This window comes from Ursus americanus, chromosome 30 (genome assembly GCF_024610735.1).
Source record: "Ursus americanus isolate L20-20 chromosome 30, mUrsAme1.1.p, whole genome shotgun sequence".
Lineage (NCBI taxonomy): Eukaryota > Metazoa > Chordata > Mammalia > Carnivora > Ursidae > Ursus > Ursus americanus.
The window spans coordinates 28,066,043-28,083,381 of record NC_142156.1 but is presented as its reverse complement, the minus strand read 5'-3'; the positions used below and the strand labels follow the sequence as shown (position 1 = coordinate 28,083,381).

At 42.1% G+C, this 17,339-nt stretch overlaps 1 protein-coding gene across 7 annotated transcripts in view; it reads right to left on the bottom strand.

Moving 5' to 3' along the window:
• LDLRAD4 (low density lipoprotein receptor class A domain containing 4) overlaps positions 1 to 17,339 on the bottom strand; it is a 417,333-nt gene that overhangs the window by 25,245 nt on the left and 374,749 nt on the right. The window contains exon 1 of one of the 7 annotated variants that reach the window (XM_087857496.1): positions 3,901 to 4,033. The exons of 5 other annotated variants lie outside the window; for them this stretch is intronic. In XM_087857496.1, the coding sequence (XP_087713622.1) occupies positions 3,901 to 3,970 (70 nt within the window). In that variant the 5' untranslated portion in view covers positions 3,971 to 4,033. Of the gene's footprint in view, positions 1 to 3,900; positions 4,034 to 17,339 lie in introns of those variants that run through there. One more of the 7 variants, XM_045815229.2, reaches the window with a different exon arrangement.

Below are 17,339 nucleotides of genomic sequence, written 5' to 3'. Positions count from 1 at the left end.
CAGACCTTCTTGGGGCTTCTGGGGCCCTTACCCAGCAGTTTCCTGTGCTGCACAGTCAGGGCTCACGCAGGCCGAAGTACTTCACTTCTTGCTGAACCCACTATCCCTTCAAGGCAGCGGTTCCTGGCCACATGCTTTCTCACACGTATGTGCATGTGGTGTATGGGTACTCGTGCACCCACACACACACCCTCCTGCTTTACACATCATTGATTCCTCTTCACTGTGCTCCAAGCCTGGGAGGCCCGAGGTGCAAAGGCTGTATACACAGAGCCGCAGAAGGGATGGTGAGGCCTCTTACCCAACCTGTAGGAGACTCCGTCGACAGGCCCCGAAGAGGTGTATTCTTCAGACAGACGCATGCATGCCAGAGCTTCCTGAATTAAGGTGGCATCCAACCCTGTGTCTAGGAACAACAGTCTGTGCACAGAAGTGAGGCAGACGCCAGCTGAGAACTGGCACTGCACTGGGACCTTGCGGCTTCTCCCTCTCTCACCCTGCTTTGCCCACATCTGGCCTTACAAGATGCTGTCTGTTTTCGTAGAGGAGAGGCAATGTGCAATGGTGCACAAAAAGGAAAAATGCCTGTGATTTTGGTTTTGGGAATGGGGTGGAAAGAAGAGGCTAAGGAGAGAATGAATTCTGGAAGAACAATTAAAAGCACAGACTAAAAAAAAAAAAAAAAATCTACAGAAATAGTAGAGTTCCGAGAAAATAAGCAGGATATTTTAGGGTTTCCAAAATTTCATGTGCCCAGTTTGGACCCTGAACGCAGCCCACTGGTCAGTTTTCCTTGATTCCAGTGGATACTGACAAAAGGCGATTCATGCAAAAAAATAACTTTAGGCCAAAGTCGAATTTTCACACTCCCCCTCCTTTCATGGGGCCCTAGTTCACAATGTTATAATGGATGAGTCACCGCAATCCAAACACCAGAAATTTTATAATAAATTTCGCCTAAAACTTACTGGAAGGCATCATAGCACCTTATTTTATTACTATAAAACAGTGACAGTGATGATGGTGATGATGGCATCTCTCTATTTTTATAGAAATATCCTCAAGAAACACCAGGCTGTGCAGTGCAGAATGGCAAGAACAGAGGAAATTGCGTGAGGCCTGTTGGTCTATTCTCTGGTTCAATGAAGAGCTGAACTGACTCATACTAGAGGCATGAGCGTCTGCACTATTTTTAAAAGAACTCTGGGGAAGCGTGGTTCTACCACCTTGGGTTCCTAATATAACACACATTTCTATTTGTGGGATGGTTAACACCATCTTCCACTTGGTCTTTCCTCCACTAATATATCACCCTTCACAGGAGTCCTGTTTTCTAAATGTTTAATTTTAAAGCTCCAGATGTGTAATTTATGCCCTTACAGGCCCTATAAATGGGGTGGGGGGAGCAAAGTCTGAGCCTCTCATCAGCCCCCTCCTTTCACCCAGCCAAGGAAATACCTTGGCAGCCAGCATTCAGAAAAGTTGCCATGCAGAATACTGTGATATCACTGAAAGGACTGAATGCTTTCCACAAATCCCTACACACCACTGCAAATGGCTCTCTCCCACCTTAACCAATGACAGCACTCCACTTTGCTCCCCCAAGTGCTATAGTCTATTGGGAATACCGAGACTGTGGCTGCTGCCACACAGGCTTACTCTGGGCAGCCCCTCTCTCCCAGGGAGCTTTCCTAGGTCTCCGCCATGGCCCCAGCACAGCGAATGAGTATCTGCACTTCCTTCCTCTCTGTCGTCCTAAGCAGAGTGCGTGCGGTAAGAAGAGGACAGCCTCGGAGGGTGTCTTACTCTTTATTAATGGCTCTGTGACACTTCTAAAGTGCTGAATGTTCCTAAAAACTGGTAAAATCTTTCTCCAGTCCTACAGAGACAGGGCAGTAGAGGCAGGAAGATGGGTGGGGACTGGAGTTGGAATCTACAGACCATAATTGCCTCAAGTTTGTGTACCGTTAGTTTAAAAATACTCTTGGAGACTTTAATGGCTGAATGAAAATTCACACTCATTAAACACCATGGTCGAGGGGGGAGAATTCAGCCTGTGTTATATGAGTAACTTCACAGCTTGAAGTTCAGAAGGCAAAACAGTAAGAGCTATAATCATAATGATTAGATTCTATATTTTGGATTTTCTTTTCCTTGGGTGGGTTGGCTATTCCAATCTATCCTATAACAAGTAGAACAAAAGAAGGGAAAAAGAACCACCCCCAGAAATAGGCCAATGTGGTGTCACCTCCCAGGCTTTATCTTCCTTACGAAGTTCTTTCTTAACTATTTGATGATGGTTCCCTTGGGAGGCTCGCCAGCATGCAGCTGAACCCTGCCATCGGACTTCTCACTAATAGTGCCCACTTTCTGGTCTTCTTCCTCATGGAGTAATCTCTGGGATAGTATCTCCATCTTCTTCAGTATCCTCAGTAGGTTGCACATGAGTTGTACAAAGTGAGCATTCATTTTAGATAAACTGCTAAAGAAATCGTAGAAGGAAGGGTCCCAGTCGCTTAATCTGCTTTTAACAATGTCTAGCACAGAACCGTATTCCACCAAACATTTACTAATGGCTTCAGTGATGAAGTTTTGCCAAAGGTTTTCATATTTCCTAAAAATTATTCAAGTATTACTATTCTAGGCAGTGTGAACTGTCACTGGAAAAAGAACCTCATGGTTGCTATAAGTTATCTGCTTACAGAATCCTATTTATATTAATATATTTATATAAAATGTTTTGCATGATAATAAATGTGGGAAATGATACCTATGATCTCTGGGAGGAGAGATGAAAGCAGAGCACAGTCAAATGGCCCAGGGCTCTCTGAGGGCAAGGCGTGGCCCACATCTGCCTGACTCCAGTCCAGAGCTAGCTGCCTTTAATGACACTGGCAGGCAGGTAGCCGTGAGCAATAAGCTGACGGACTACTGGATCCCTAGAATGCAGACACTGCAGGTCCATCAGCTAGAATAATGTCTTTTTAAATTACTAAGGTCCAAGCATTCATCCAATACAACTTTTCATCATGCATTTTAGAATCTAGAGTCTCATGGTCTCTTCAGAAAGAAATCCACCTAAATACGTTCCAATCAAAGATGATTGATAGGATTTTCTGAAAACATAGCAGAGGAGTAAGAGCAATTACAAACCTTTTAAAAGCCTGTCCCTCTACTATGTTATAAATGGAAAAAAATACATACATAAACCCATAATTCCCTCGATAGGATTCATTTAAAATCCACCCCACCCCACCCCCACATTATTAATTTAGGAAAATGTATCAGAAAAATATACGGCGCCACAAGTAAGCACCTTCTTCACATTTAAGAGCAGTAGTTTCTGAATGCTCCCTAGCTAGCAGTCTCTGTCTGTCTCTCACGGTCTCCCTCTCAGAGTCACAGTTGGCTTTCCTAAGGTCTACTGTCACTAGACTGGTGACCTGAGAAACAACCCAGTAAACCACCCACATCCTGAGAAACACATCTTTTCTTTCAAAGCTGTTTTCAACGACTCAGGGTGGGGAAAAAAAGTACCCATGAGTCTAGCAGTGAGTAATACAATTTTCAGGGGTAGGGAAGCGTTAGTCTCACGTCTAGAACATTTGGAAAAACAAAACTCCGAAGCAACAAACCTGTGTATTTACGTATAGCACCTCCAACAGGAACAACCCGATCGCAGATGAGAAAGAAGATAAAAAAGCCTAAAATACATCTTCCCACAGAGAGTCAAGCCCTGAAGTGTTCTCAGAGCCGACAGACCCTTCTTAGGTAGATACAAACTTCTTGAGAAAGAGTTTCTACTCTTCTCAACTCTGTCCTCAGGCCGAACTCCAAAAACAACCACCACAAACCCCAGAGAACAGGCATCACCCACAGCTGGCCTTTGAAAGTGTGTACCTTTTTTCAAGAACAGGTCTTTAAACGGGGCCTCCTTCAGTGTGCTGTTGTTCAGGTGGTCACTGGACATAATCGGGTCCTTTGCAGGGGGGAGTCCAACCGTGATGCAGCTTCCCCCCCCGCCCCCACCCAGTTCAAAGCATCCCTTCAGCTTCAGGCAATCTCTTCTTTAAGCAGCTCAGAGCTGCAGTTATAGCCAGCGTGGGGTGTGAGTGTGTGTATGTGTGTGTGTGTGTGTGTGCGTGCTTCTGTCTCTCTCTCTACTGTATCAGCGGGGCCCAGCCCAGGTGCTAGACTCAAATGCTGTGGCTCTGACCGCAGACTGTGGCTACCAATTATCAACTGCCACCCACAGAAATCAGGAGCTCTGTGGCAGGAAGCCGGTGGTGTCACAGTCCAGGGTCTCAAATCCTGAGAGCAGCTGAATACCCAGTGTTGTATACAGCAACACAGAGCAATGATTAGTCTGCATTTCTCATGTTTGGCCTCACATGGGACATGTTATACACACAGATGAGCAGAATGCAGCTACACAGATCATCTTGCTCCATTGCATTCAATAATCTTTTTAACAGGCAAATATCAAACCAGATAAGGCAGAAAGGGGGAGATCTACAAATCTCAATACATTATTTCTTCCCTTGATCCCTGCTAGAAGCTTTCAAGGTTGAAGAAATGAAGAGAGAGCTTACCCAGGCAGCGCGTGCAAACAGGCAGGGATGCTTAGCCACTTATGCTTCTCTGCTGTGGATCCAGCTTCAAGAGCACATCCTGGCTTGAAGTGCCCACAGCGTCTCTCACACCAGGAGACAGGCTGCAGGCTGTCCTCAGGGTCCTCCTCTCCCCAAAGTCTCTCTCTAACTGATGGGAGCAATTCGCACAGCTCTTGCAGCTAAGCTGTGCACTGCAACTGGCAAAGTCCTAACCACAGCAGGAAACACTCAGCTTCTCCCCCTCCCACTCTCACTCCCCTGTTGGCTCTTCCCCTTCTCTTCTCTCCCCTCTATTTCTCAACGCATGCTGGCAAAAATACACCTACAGAGATGCTGTAAAGGCAGGACTCTCACTCTTAACTACTAGGCAGTTTTAGTTTACAAGGTTCAGAAATTAGAGAAAAGAATCCAAACGGTAAGGCAGAGACAGCTCTCAGGAGGGCGCTTTTTCCTGGTTCATTTTGTGCAAGCAGTCTCTGTCTCCCCTGAGGTCTAGGCAGTTTTTCATATGTGCATAAAACATCTCCGGTGCATTCTGATGCCCTGGGGCTGTGTGGAAAGACTTAAGAGAAGGCTGTGTGTCTGTTACAGCACTTTTCAGAAAAATCACGGTGTGGCCACAGTGAAAAGGGCAGCATGCCATGGTAATATTGCAAATAACCCCAGCCACAAGCCCTGCTCTATGCCCAGAATAGCCTTTGTTTTTCCTTATTTAGGATAACTAGCAATGACATGTGGGCCATAACAATAGTTTTGGCTGTAGGAGGAGTTGTCAAAGCAAAACTAAACGCTGTTGGTTACTACCAGCATTAGAAACGAAGACAGTTACGTCAGCAGCCCGTCCCTGCTGTCGGCCCCAGCATGTCACCTGGGGCCAACAGCAGTGTCCTGGGCTTGATGTCACCACCAGGTCCTCAGCTTGGCCAGAAGACATCACTATTTCATGTTTTAATTACTGGGGGTGGGGGCAGGAAGGGAACAAAAGAAACATCAAGAAGATTCTTCAGAGATTTCATGTGGATAGGAAACGGGAATTTCAGCAAGAAAATTAACAGTTGCGTACATTTGCATGTGTCAATCAAGACAGCCTGATTTTTCTTGAGCAATTTCCAAATTTAAAACATAACTCTCCTCTCTTGTTCTACTTTTCCCCGATTTTGTCTCAGAGTCACATGGCTGGGTGAATGAAGAGGGTGAGGCTTAGGGGACTGGGCTGGGGTGCAGTCACCAGGGCAGGGGACCCTCCTCAGAGAAAAGCCAGCATCAGAAAGCATCAAGCTTCAGACATTCCGGCTTCAAGCCGGGCCTACTGGTCTTTGGCTCTCCTTTGTCCCTACGGTCCCAGGTCCTTGCCATCCAGGGATGGCACTTTCTTGTCGGTTTAGTCAGAGTGACAGGATCACTCTGAAATCAAGTCCTTAAAAGGGAATATTCACAAGATTGCATATGACTGCCATTGAGAGTTCGTTATTAAAAATTAGGGATTTAGTCAATATTATGAAAACATTAGTCAACATTATGAAAATTCGGTTCTGCCATTTGTTAAAGAGTACACCTGCATTTTGAAATGGTTGCAAATAGTCTACTTTGGGGTTCAACATTAGTAAAGATGCGTATTTCATGTATCCAAAAGAATGTAACGCATTTTCACCTTTAATGGCTGCACTGTATTCCACTCTGCCTTAACATACTTATTGTGTTTGGGGGGCTTCCTTATCACTGGATATTTGGGCAGGGGGGTGGGCGAGGGGTCAATCTTAATTACGCTCCTTGTTCATTCTGTTTGAACATTGAGAACAAAATCGGGTGGGGGAGGGGTCAATCTTAATTAAGCTCCTTGTTCATTCTGTTTGAACATTGAGAACAAAATGTTCAATCTCTTTAAAAATCACTTTAAAAGCCTTTGACTTTATAGATGAGCTTGTTTTCAAAATGTTGCCCAAACTGCACGCCAGGCACAACCGCCGGCTGGCGCAGGTTCCCGTGGGATGCGAGCTGCTCCTGGCCGACGTGCGTGTTTACCAGCGCCACTCTGGGCTGTGGTTGGCGTGTGCTGGCCGTGCTGCCTGATTAACACCAGCATGTCACCAACCTTCGGCATCCACTAAAGGCTAAATCACCCAGTGGTGGCCTTAATTTTGTTCTCTTTCCTTTTAAGCACTGGCCTGAGGACTTTAGGAAGAAAGCACAGACGTCAGACTGGGGGTTCCCAGGAGCCAAGTGTTCATGCCCTGAGAAACACCTCATTCTAGCTGGCCATGACTGTATGTGGATCACTGGGGCTTTTTCACTGATAGGTGCCAATATTTCTCTTCCTTTAATTCAGAGAAAATGGCAGCACACACAGCAGAAGGGTGTGGGAAGAGACTAGTCTGCTGAACAAAAACACGTAAGTAAGAAAGTGTAAAAGCCATTTGCATTTAAGAATTCTTTCCTCCCTCCTTGTCTTTAAATATGCATCTTTAAAATGAGTACTCTGATGGGCTAACTGCTTTTGCTAGTAGTTTAAAAAAATGTCCCAAAGCCGTATGTGGTTACCCTGTGTACACCAGAGGCCTTGGAAATGATGCAAGGAAGGCTTGCCAATGATAGACATTTTCACAGGGTCTCTTGACAGCAACAAGGACCTGAAGAGCCATTGTCTTCATAGACCCACTCTAACAACATCTTCAGGTTTCCTCTATAAAGGTCTTAATTTCATTAATTCATCTGACAAATATTTACTAAGTGGTTAGAGACCTTAGGAGGAAATATACCGGACCTTCAATGTAATCCGACAGACAAGCATTTACTGTTGGGCTGAATGTATTCGGTGCTGAGTGTAGGCAGTTCCTTATTTAAGGAACTGAACTAGCTCTAAGGATTGGCTTCCAGCCTGATCTGAATATGACAAGCTGAGGTGATTGGGAGTATCTGTGACCTGAATGACCAAAAGAGACAGCGCAGGGCAGGGATTTTAGTTCAGGGGCTACTCAGGGCCCAATAGCTTCAGAAAATACCTCTGGGTGGTATAGGGATGCTCTGCTACACCAGAATCTTTCTCTGTCACATATAACCTGGCTTAGCATCTTCCCTGGCCCAATCCTTGGACTTAATCACCATGGGCTTCTTGGTCATGCTCTGCTGTCTCTCCCACCATGTTCCCACCCTCAACAGGTACCCCACTCACAACAGAAAATTTCACAGATAAATAGCATTTGGAAAGTTAGGAATACTTTCATAATGGTTATATAGCAGAAAATCAGCATTTATAAACATTTCTAAGGATCTGTTACGATGTTCTAGGCACTTTCAAGTGCTGTATATCTTTTTACCTTCATGTCAACCCTGTGAGGCACATTTTATTTATTTATTTATTTATTTATTTATTTATTTATTTATTTATTTATGATTTTTTATTATATTATGTTAGTCACCGTACAGTACATCCTCGGTTTCCGATGTAAGGCTCGATGATTCATTAGTTGTGTATAACACCCAGTGCACCATGCAATACGTGCCCTCCTTACTACCCATCACCGGTCTATCCCATTCCCCCACCCCCCTCCCCTCTGAAGCCCTCAGTTTGTTTCTCATAGTCCATAGTCTCTCATGTTTCATTCCCCCTTCTGATTACCCCCCTTTCTTTATCCCTTTCTTCCCCTACCGATCATCCTAGTTCTTATGTTCCATACATGAGAGAAATCATATGATAGCTGTCTTTCTCTGCTTGACTTATTTCACTTAGCATTATCTCCTCCAGTGCCGTCCATGTTGCAGCAAATGTTGAGAACTTGTTCTTTCTGATAGCTGAGTAATATTCCATTGTCTATATGGACCACAGCTTCTTAATCCAGTCATCTGTTGAAGGGCATCTCGGCTCCTTCCACGATTTAGCTATTGTGGACATTGCTGCTATGAGCATTGGGGTGCATATGGCCCCTCTCTTCACTACGTCTGTATCTTTGGGGTAGATACCCAGTAGTGCAATGGCTGGATCATAGGGTAGCTCAATTTTTAACTTTTTAAGGGACCTCCACACTGTTTTCCAGAGTGGCTGTACCAACTTGCATTCCCACCAACAATGTAGGAGGGATCCCCTTTCTCCACATCCTCTCCAACAATTGTTGTCTCTTGCCTTGTCTATTTTGAGGCACATTTTCTTATTCCCACTTTATAGAGGAGGAAGCTGAGGCTCAGAGCGGGTCAGTACTTTGTCCAAGGTCAAATTGTCTGCTAAGAGGCAAGCTGTGGTTCTGGGGGTCAGAATCCTGGGCAGCCTGACTCAGAAGTTCCTACCCACCCCGCCCATCATTCTGCTTACTGGGCGGTGAACTTGTAATTATCCAAACTAAACTCCCCTGGACTAACCAAAGTATGTCAGCAGATCGATAATTGGATTTTTAGAGCCTGACTGCCTAATTCCTTGTAGGCACTAACTTGCAAATCCATGTTAAAGATTCTGTATCTCCACATGTTTCCAGAGGCTCTTGGAACCATTTTATGTGTCTTGTATACCTGTTAATGTGACTTCTGTTAAGAATCAATGGCCCTGTCCATTACAAATTCCTGTTCTTTGAGCTTTATAACTATGCTGTAAAATTCTGCTCTGAGGTGAAGTTTTCCACATAAAAACTAAGTCCTGGAATTTGGCTTTTAGAAAACAAAACAGTTCATTTTCAGTACGTTTGCTATGCTTGAAGTCATGAATGGGAGGATTTTTTAAAAGAACGCGGACTCCTGCAGACTCAAAACACAGTAATGGTTTGATATTTGTGGATGTCAGCCTATAGCATGGAATAATTTACTAATGCATTCTTAGCGCTTAAAAAATTGTAACGGGGGGCACCTGGGTGGTTCTGTCGGTTAAGAATTGGACTCTTAATTTTGCCTCAAGTCATGATCTCAGGGTCATGAGGTCAAGCCCCACACTGGGCTCCGTGCTGGGCATGGAGCCTGCTTAAGATTCTCTCTCCCTCTCCCTTTGCGCCCTCACCCCTGGCTTACTCGTAATCTCTGTTGAAAAGAAAAGAAGGGAAGGGAAGGGAAGGGAAGGGAAGGGAAGGGAAGGGAAGGGAAGGGAAGGGAAGGGAAGGGAAAGGGAAGGGAAAGGGAAGGGAAAGGGAAGGGAAAGGGAAGGGAAAGGGAAGGGAAGGGAAGGAAGGAAGGAAGGAAGGAAGGAAGGAAGGAAGGAAGGAAGGAAGGAAGGAAGGAAGGGAAGGGAAGGGAAGGGAAGGGAAGGGAAGGGAAGGGAAGGGAAGGGAAGGGAAGGAAAAGAAGAGAAAGAAGCAACAGAGAGGTTTTTATGTAGAAATATGAACACTCTGCATGTCCTCCAACCACAGCGCTTGATATCCCCATCGTTGCTGGTGGAAATGTCAGCAAATATAAAAATATGCAACACGATGGAACTAGCAAGCTAACAAGGTGGATTAAAAGCTTATTAAATAAATTAGTCTAAATTAAATCTTCTTAAAATAGCTTCCTAATATGCAACAATACCCCCTTTATTAACAGACTTTGGCATTTACCTTACACGTTATCTATGCCACACAATATTTTTTCTCCTAATGGAAAAAAAAAGAATTATGTATTATTCTGCATATATGGTGCTACAGATTTTCCTAATGGCTAAGCTACTCCTTATTAAGTGAGTTACACACCTTTGAAAACTGCAGTTACTCTTTCAAGCCCCAGAAATAAAAAAAAAAGGAAGGCACTATAAAGTCTTTATAGTGGCTAAATTCTGGGGCCAGTTAGTTTGAGTTCCAGTCCTGCCATCTGACTGTGTCAGCTTGAGCTAAGCCCCTGTTCCCTCAATTGTAAAACGAAGCTAAGAACACCTGTATCACAGGATGGTGGGAGGACAGAATAAGATGTCATATCTAAACCCTTACCGGTCAAATTGGTCCAAGAAGCATCAGCTTTGGCCTCATCTCGGGGCTAGTTAGAAACGCAGGACCTTGTATCCTGCCCTGGACTTACTGAACCACAGTCTGCATTTGAACAAAATCCCCAGGAAATTCGCAATTCAAACTCCTCATTCAGATTAAATGAGCACGCTGGGGCTTGAAGAATCTGTGACCTGTGTACACCACAGAGAGGAAATGAGCGTAGAAGACAGGTCTCCCGTTGAGGGCCCAAGCAACTGCTACTCAACGATGATTTTAAACAATGGCACTCAACATGCACGCCTTTGTGTGCACATGTGTGTAAAATCATAACGCCACCCTCTTGGGCTAAGGGAAGGGCCCAGGACCACAGGGCGGGTGCTTCCTGCTGTCCTCCCCGCTTGTGCTAGTGGGCTGACACCGATCCACCCACACCTCTTAGAAAAAGTAGTAGAGGGAGACAGTGTTGTCAGGGCTCACAATAATGGTAAGGCTAAGCTAGCTCCTGGTGAAAGGGTCTCTGGTGTTGAAATACAATTTCTAGGATATTTGGCATTCTTCATAAAAACTCTGGAAGTCCTCGAGGACTTCTGGATATCGTAGGTTAAGACAGAATTCTAATTTTGCCTTCTGGAAAAACTCAAGTGCCAGGAGCAGGCTCTTCCTAAAGACAGAATTATGAAGATGCCATCGGTCCACTCCCTGGGAGAGCCAGACACCAGGAAAACAGAATCCTGACACTTGGTTTCTGGAAACGGCTTTCTTCTTCTGTTGCATGCATTCTTCCAGTGGTACCTCCCAAACTGTTCTTCCTATCAACAGGACTTATTGATGGTGCCTTCACAAAACTGCCACCTCATCATCAAGGGGAGGCCCTTCAAAGGTGTGGCAGAAAAGATCTACTCTAGCCTCTTCACGTCTCAGGTAAAATGTACACATATTCTATATAAAAACACACCAAATATTTTAATATTTAAAATATTCAGTGTGGTTATTCAGAAAAATATTTTATTTTGCTTTTCAAATACATTATATTTCTCAATTTTGTCTAAAAGCCAGGAAGTTAAAAAACCTTCGTAACTTATCCTATTTCTGGGCAGACCATAAAAAATATAAGCTCAAGATGTTTACAACTCAGATCTTAGATACTATGACTCCATTCCTAGTTCTTAACCCCACAAAAGCTTGAAACCTTTGAAGATGGAAATACCACTTTCATCAGCACTGTACTACAGGCAAACATTGTGCATTCTTACATACATACAGTACATGGCACGATATATGGTATCTATATTTAGTGTGGGCTATTGTTAAATTACTGAATGTTATCGTCTCACTATTCTTGAGGATTCTAAAGCAGTGGTCTCTTCGCGATCCCAAGTGTTTCTCGGACAATCTGAATTTGGAGGAGAGGTGCAGGCTACTGTCTCTAGAGCTCCTTTTTGTCTTGCTTATAAATTCCAGGATGAGTCTGGGCAGTTCCATAACCTGGGTTTAGTGAAAGCATTAATTTCTTCAAAAGTTGAGAAAAAGTCACAGCACATTCCAGAGTTTTAGTTACTGTTTTAAAGCATATACTAGGGGCGCCTCAGTGGCTCAGTCGTTAAGCATCTGTCTTTGGCTCAGGGCGTGATCCCAGGGTCCTGGGATTGAGCCCCGCATTGGGCTCCCTGCTCTGCTGGGAGCCTGCTTCTTCCTCTCCCACTCCCCCTGCTTGTGTTCCTTCTCTCACTGGCTATCTCTCTCTGTCAAATAAATAAATAAAAAATAAAAATTAAAAAAAAAGCATACTAAGGCAAACACTAGAAAAATCACAGGCTAAAATCCACGTTAATCCAAAAATCACATCAGATCTATGTAACTATACTCAGTTCTCATCCTTGACACTTTGAGACAAGCCTAGCAAATACGCTTTAAAAATAAGAACTACTGTTCTCTGGTATCAGATCACCTTTGAAAATATGAGGTCAGTCCTCATTTATGTCAGAGCTGAGCACTCATTAAATACCAGTCACTGTGAGGAGACGGGATACAAAGAGAGCCAGGAACTGTCCTTGCCCATGACATCCCTAGTTCATCCCGAGCAAGAACTAGCGAAATAGAGTGACAGAGTGCTCAGGAAGCAGCAGGTGAATGCATGAATGAATGAATGAACGAACGAACAAACGAACAAGTGACTGAGGGTCCTGTAAGAGGAGGGGTTCTTAATCTAATAATAACAATAATAGCTAATACTTATACAGCACTTACTATGTGCCAGGCAGTAGTCCAAAGCACTTTAGTCATTTACTTAAGCCATTTAATCTTTATAGGTAACGTATGGATACTGGTTATTTTCCCAATCTTACAGATGAGAAAACTGAGTCATAGAGAGACTGTGCCCAATGTCACACAGCTAGTAAGTGGTGGTGCCAGAACGTGAACGAGGAAGTCTCACTCCAAAGTCTATTCTTAACCATTTAATCAGGCTAACCCTAAATGTGGCAGGTCCAAGGAAGACGCCTGAACCAAATCCTATTTTTTAGAAGGACCCTGATGGACAAGCCCCATTTAAAAGATTCAAGGAATGAATTAATTCTCTGAGACCAAGGCTCTTGGATGGGCTGACAGAACACAGACACCACTTAACTCTCCCATCTGAGAAGGAAGTCTTTACATCTCAAGGAAGACACTGTTGGAAACAAACTTAATTGTACCCTTGGGCAATTTTTCCTTTAGGTTAAACTAAACCTGTCTTCTGGTAAATTAAGGCTATTGTCTTTTTTCCCTTTCCTTTTTTTGGGCTCTGAAAGGATGAAGTGTCTGGTTCTATACTGGTAGTATAAAAGGGTAAATAAAAAATAAATGTAAATATTTATAAAAATCAGAGTTTTCGGGGATGCCTGGGTGGCTCAGTCAGTTGGGCGCCTGCCTTCAGCTCAGGTCATAATCCCAGGGTCCTGGGACTGAGTTGCTTCTCCCTCTGCCTGCCACTCCCCCCCTTGCTTGTGCTCTAGTTCTCTCTCTCTGACAAATAAATAAATAAATAAATAAATAAATAAATAAATAAATAAATAATCCTTTTTTAAAAAAAATCAGAGTTTTCCAGAAAAAAAGCATCCCTTCCTTTTTTTTCTCTGTATCTCGCTTCTATGTTTCGTCCATAGCCCTTTCTTTTCTAATTTAAGATGTCCTCTTCATTTAGATTCGTTGGAACCTATTCTAATACTGACAATTGTAATGTGCTTGAAGGAATTGTTCCGTTAAATATCTTATTCATTTGTGAATTGAAAAGTACTGAAACTAAAAGATAATTTTTAAGCCCACTATAATGTCAGTCAGATTTCTTTGTTTAAAATGAGGGATCTTTCTACAAAGGCAATGAAATTACCACAAGGAAATGGGAAGAATTTAGGTGTGCCCATGAGGCCCCTGATTAGCCAGAGATAATGAAGATCAACTAGGGTTTGAGGACAACTTGTCACCTTGAAACAGGCAAAACTCAAAAAGGTTAGGAGAGCAGGCACTCAAGAGTCCCTTTCATGTGGCTAAGGTGAAATGTGGCCCCGTAAGTGACCTTAATCAAGTCTGTTATTTTCAACAATAAACATCCGAATTAGTAAAGCAACAGAACACAATAAAATAGAGTGGCAATAATAAAAATGTTTGGAATTTTCATAGGACGAATGGTTTTCTGGCACAAACTCAATCTTGGTTATACAAATAAAACCAAATTTAAAAAAAATTTAAAGGCCCAGAAATGGTAATGTTGCAAATGCCTTTACATTTTTTCCCCTGTAATACACCTTAAGGAAAAACCTTCCAGGACTGTTTATTTACCACTTAACCCTCTTAGAAATAGAAATCCTGGCTAAGGCTGGCTGCAGGGTGGCAATCTAGTCATACATACTCTTGCTGATGAGTTTTAGTTCAAACAGATAAAACAGCAAATGGATAACCTTGATCAGATAAATGGCTCTTAGGTCTTAGGCTACATACAGGTTCTCTCTGCAGGCATTATGCCCAGGACACTTCCGCCTTAGCTCCTCCTCGTGCGGGTCTAACCCTGGTCAAGAGACCAGTTTCTGGTGTTGCCTCTACGGTTGCCTGAGACTGCCATTAGTAAGTCATGTCAAGGTTCGGTCCCCACATATTCTCTCACTTCACTGCTGGGACCAAATTCCAGTGTTCTGCACATTTCAATCTTTCAAGGCCCACACTTATGATTCTTAAAATATCTGCATTCTATTATTTACTTAATAGCCAACTTTTAACTGGACTTTAAATTAATTCATTTGAAAAAATTTTAACCTCTCCTAAGTAATAATATCTATGGTATCATAGGTTTGATATGCTAGGGATTTTTCTGTGAAGTATATTATTAAAAATTTATACCAAAATTAAATTTGAATACAATCTTTAATGCTATTTATAAAATATAAAGAAAAATTTCTTACCATTGCCCATTTAAAAAGAAATGGTTGCTATACAATTTAGTTTCGGTCAATTATGTAAGGAAAACATGATTTATCCATATGTATGTTTTTAAAATATACTATGGGAGAGCCACTTCTAAAATAGTGGAGTAAGGAGCTCCATGGTTGGGGCAGCTGGGTGGCTCAGTTGGTTAAGTGTCTTGCCTTTAGCTCAGGTCATGATCCCAGGGTCCTGGGATAGAGCCCTGTGTTGGGCTCACCATTCTGCAAGGAGTCTGCTTCTCCCTCTCCGTCTGCCTCTCCCCCCACCACCCGTTTGTGCTTTTTTGCTCTCTCAAATAAATAAAATCTTAAAAAAAAAAAAAAAGGAGCTCCATGGTCCCACTGCCCAGGAAAATAACCAATAAAGATTATTAAAAATCAACCATTTAAAGTCTCTGAAAACTATCTAAAGGGCATACAGCAAATTAAATATTTAAGAGCAAATTAAATCTAAAGCAAGAAGAAGGAGGGGAGGGGCACCTGGGTGGCTCAGTTGGTTAACCGTCTCTTGATTTCAGTTCAGGTCATGATCTCAGGATCATGAGATCAAGCCCCGCATCGGGCTCTGCACTCAGCATGGAATCTGCTTGAGATTCTCTCTCTCACTCTCCCTCTGCTCCTCCCCCTGGTCACATGCTTTCTCTAAATAAATAAAATGTTAAAAAAAAAGGAGGGGAATAATAAAGATTAGGGCAGAAAATAATGAAATATAAATAGAATAGAGAAAATCAACAAAATCGAAATTTGGTTCTTTGAAAAGACCAACAAAATTGGCAAACTTAGTAGACTGACAAAGAAAAAAAGAAAAAAAAAGACTCAAGTTACTAAAATCGGGAACAAAAGAAGCAATGTCAGTGTCCCCATCTGACAAATATAAAAAGGATTATAATGAAATAACATGAACAACTGTATGCCAACAAATGAGATAACTTAGATATAATGTTAGAATTCCTAGAAAGGCCCCTACTACCAAAATGGATGCAAGAAGAAATAGAAAATCTGAATGGACTTCTAACAAGACCTTGAGTTAGTAATTTTATAACTTCCCACAAAGAAAAGTCCAGGCCCAAATGGCTTTATTGGTGAATTTTATCAGACATTTAAAGAAGAATTAACTAATTCTTTATAAATTCTTCTAAAAAATATAAAGAGAACATTTCCCAACTCATCCTATGAGGTAAATATTACCCAGGTAATAAAACCAGACAAAGACATTATAGGAACAGAAAATAACAGACCAATATCTCTTATGAAAGTAGATGAAAAATTCTCAACAAGAAACTAGCAAACCAAAATCCAGCAATATATAAAAGAGATTATGTATCATGATGAATTGGGATTCAGAGTCAATTCATTTTTGACAGAAGTGCTATGAACAATTATTGTTGAAGAAGAGTCTTTCCAACAAATGGTGATCGCACAACGGATATCCGTAAGCAAAGAAATGAAACTGGACCTCTCCCTCGACCATACACAAAAATTAACTCAAAATGGATCGAAATGTAAGAACTAAAACTATTACAAAATTCTTAGAAGAAAACATGGGAGTTAATCTTTGTGATCTTTAATTACACAAAGCCTTCTTAATTATCCCACCAAAAGCACCAACAACAAAAGAAAAATAGATATTCTGTACTTAAACAAAATTAGAAACTTGTGCACGAAGGAAAAGTGAAAAGACAACCCACAGAATGAGAGAAAATGTCCACAAATCGTATATCTCATTATATATCCAGAATATGGAAAGAACTTTTACAACTCAATAATGAAAAAGACAATCCAATTAAAAAATGGACAAAGGATCCAAATAGATAATTTTCCAAAAAGATATACAAATGGCCAACAAGCACATGAAAAGATGTTCAGCATCATTAGCCATCAGTGAAATGTAAACCGATACCACAGTGAGATTCCACTTCACACTCCTGAGGATGGCTAAAATCGAAAGACTGAAAATAACAAGTATTGGCGAGAACACGGAGAAATGGAAACCCTCACACAGTGTTGACAGGAATGTGAAATGGTGCAGCTGCTATGGAAAATGGTCTGACAGTTCCTCCAAGTTAAACATATATTTACAGTATGACCCAGCAATTCCACTCTAGGTATATAACCAAGAGAAATGAAAACATATATCCACACGAAAACTTCTATAAATGTTCACAGCAGTAATATTCATAACAGCCAAACAGTAAAAGCAACTCCCATGTTCATCAACAGGAGAATGGCTAAACAAAATCCACAGAACGAAATTATTATTCAGCCATAAAAAGAAATGAAGCACTGCTACATGCTACCACACGGATGAACCTGGAAAACATCATGCTAAATGAAAGAAGACTGTCACCAAAGACCACATATTGTATCATTCCATTTATATGAAATATCCAAGATCAGCA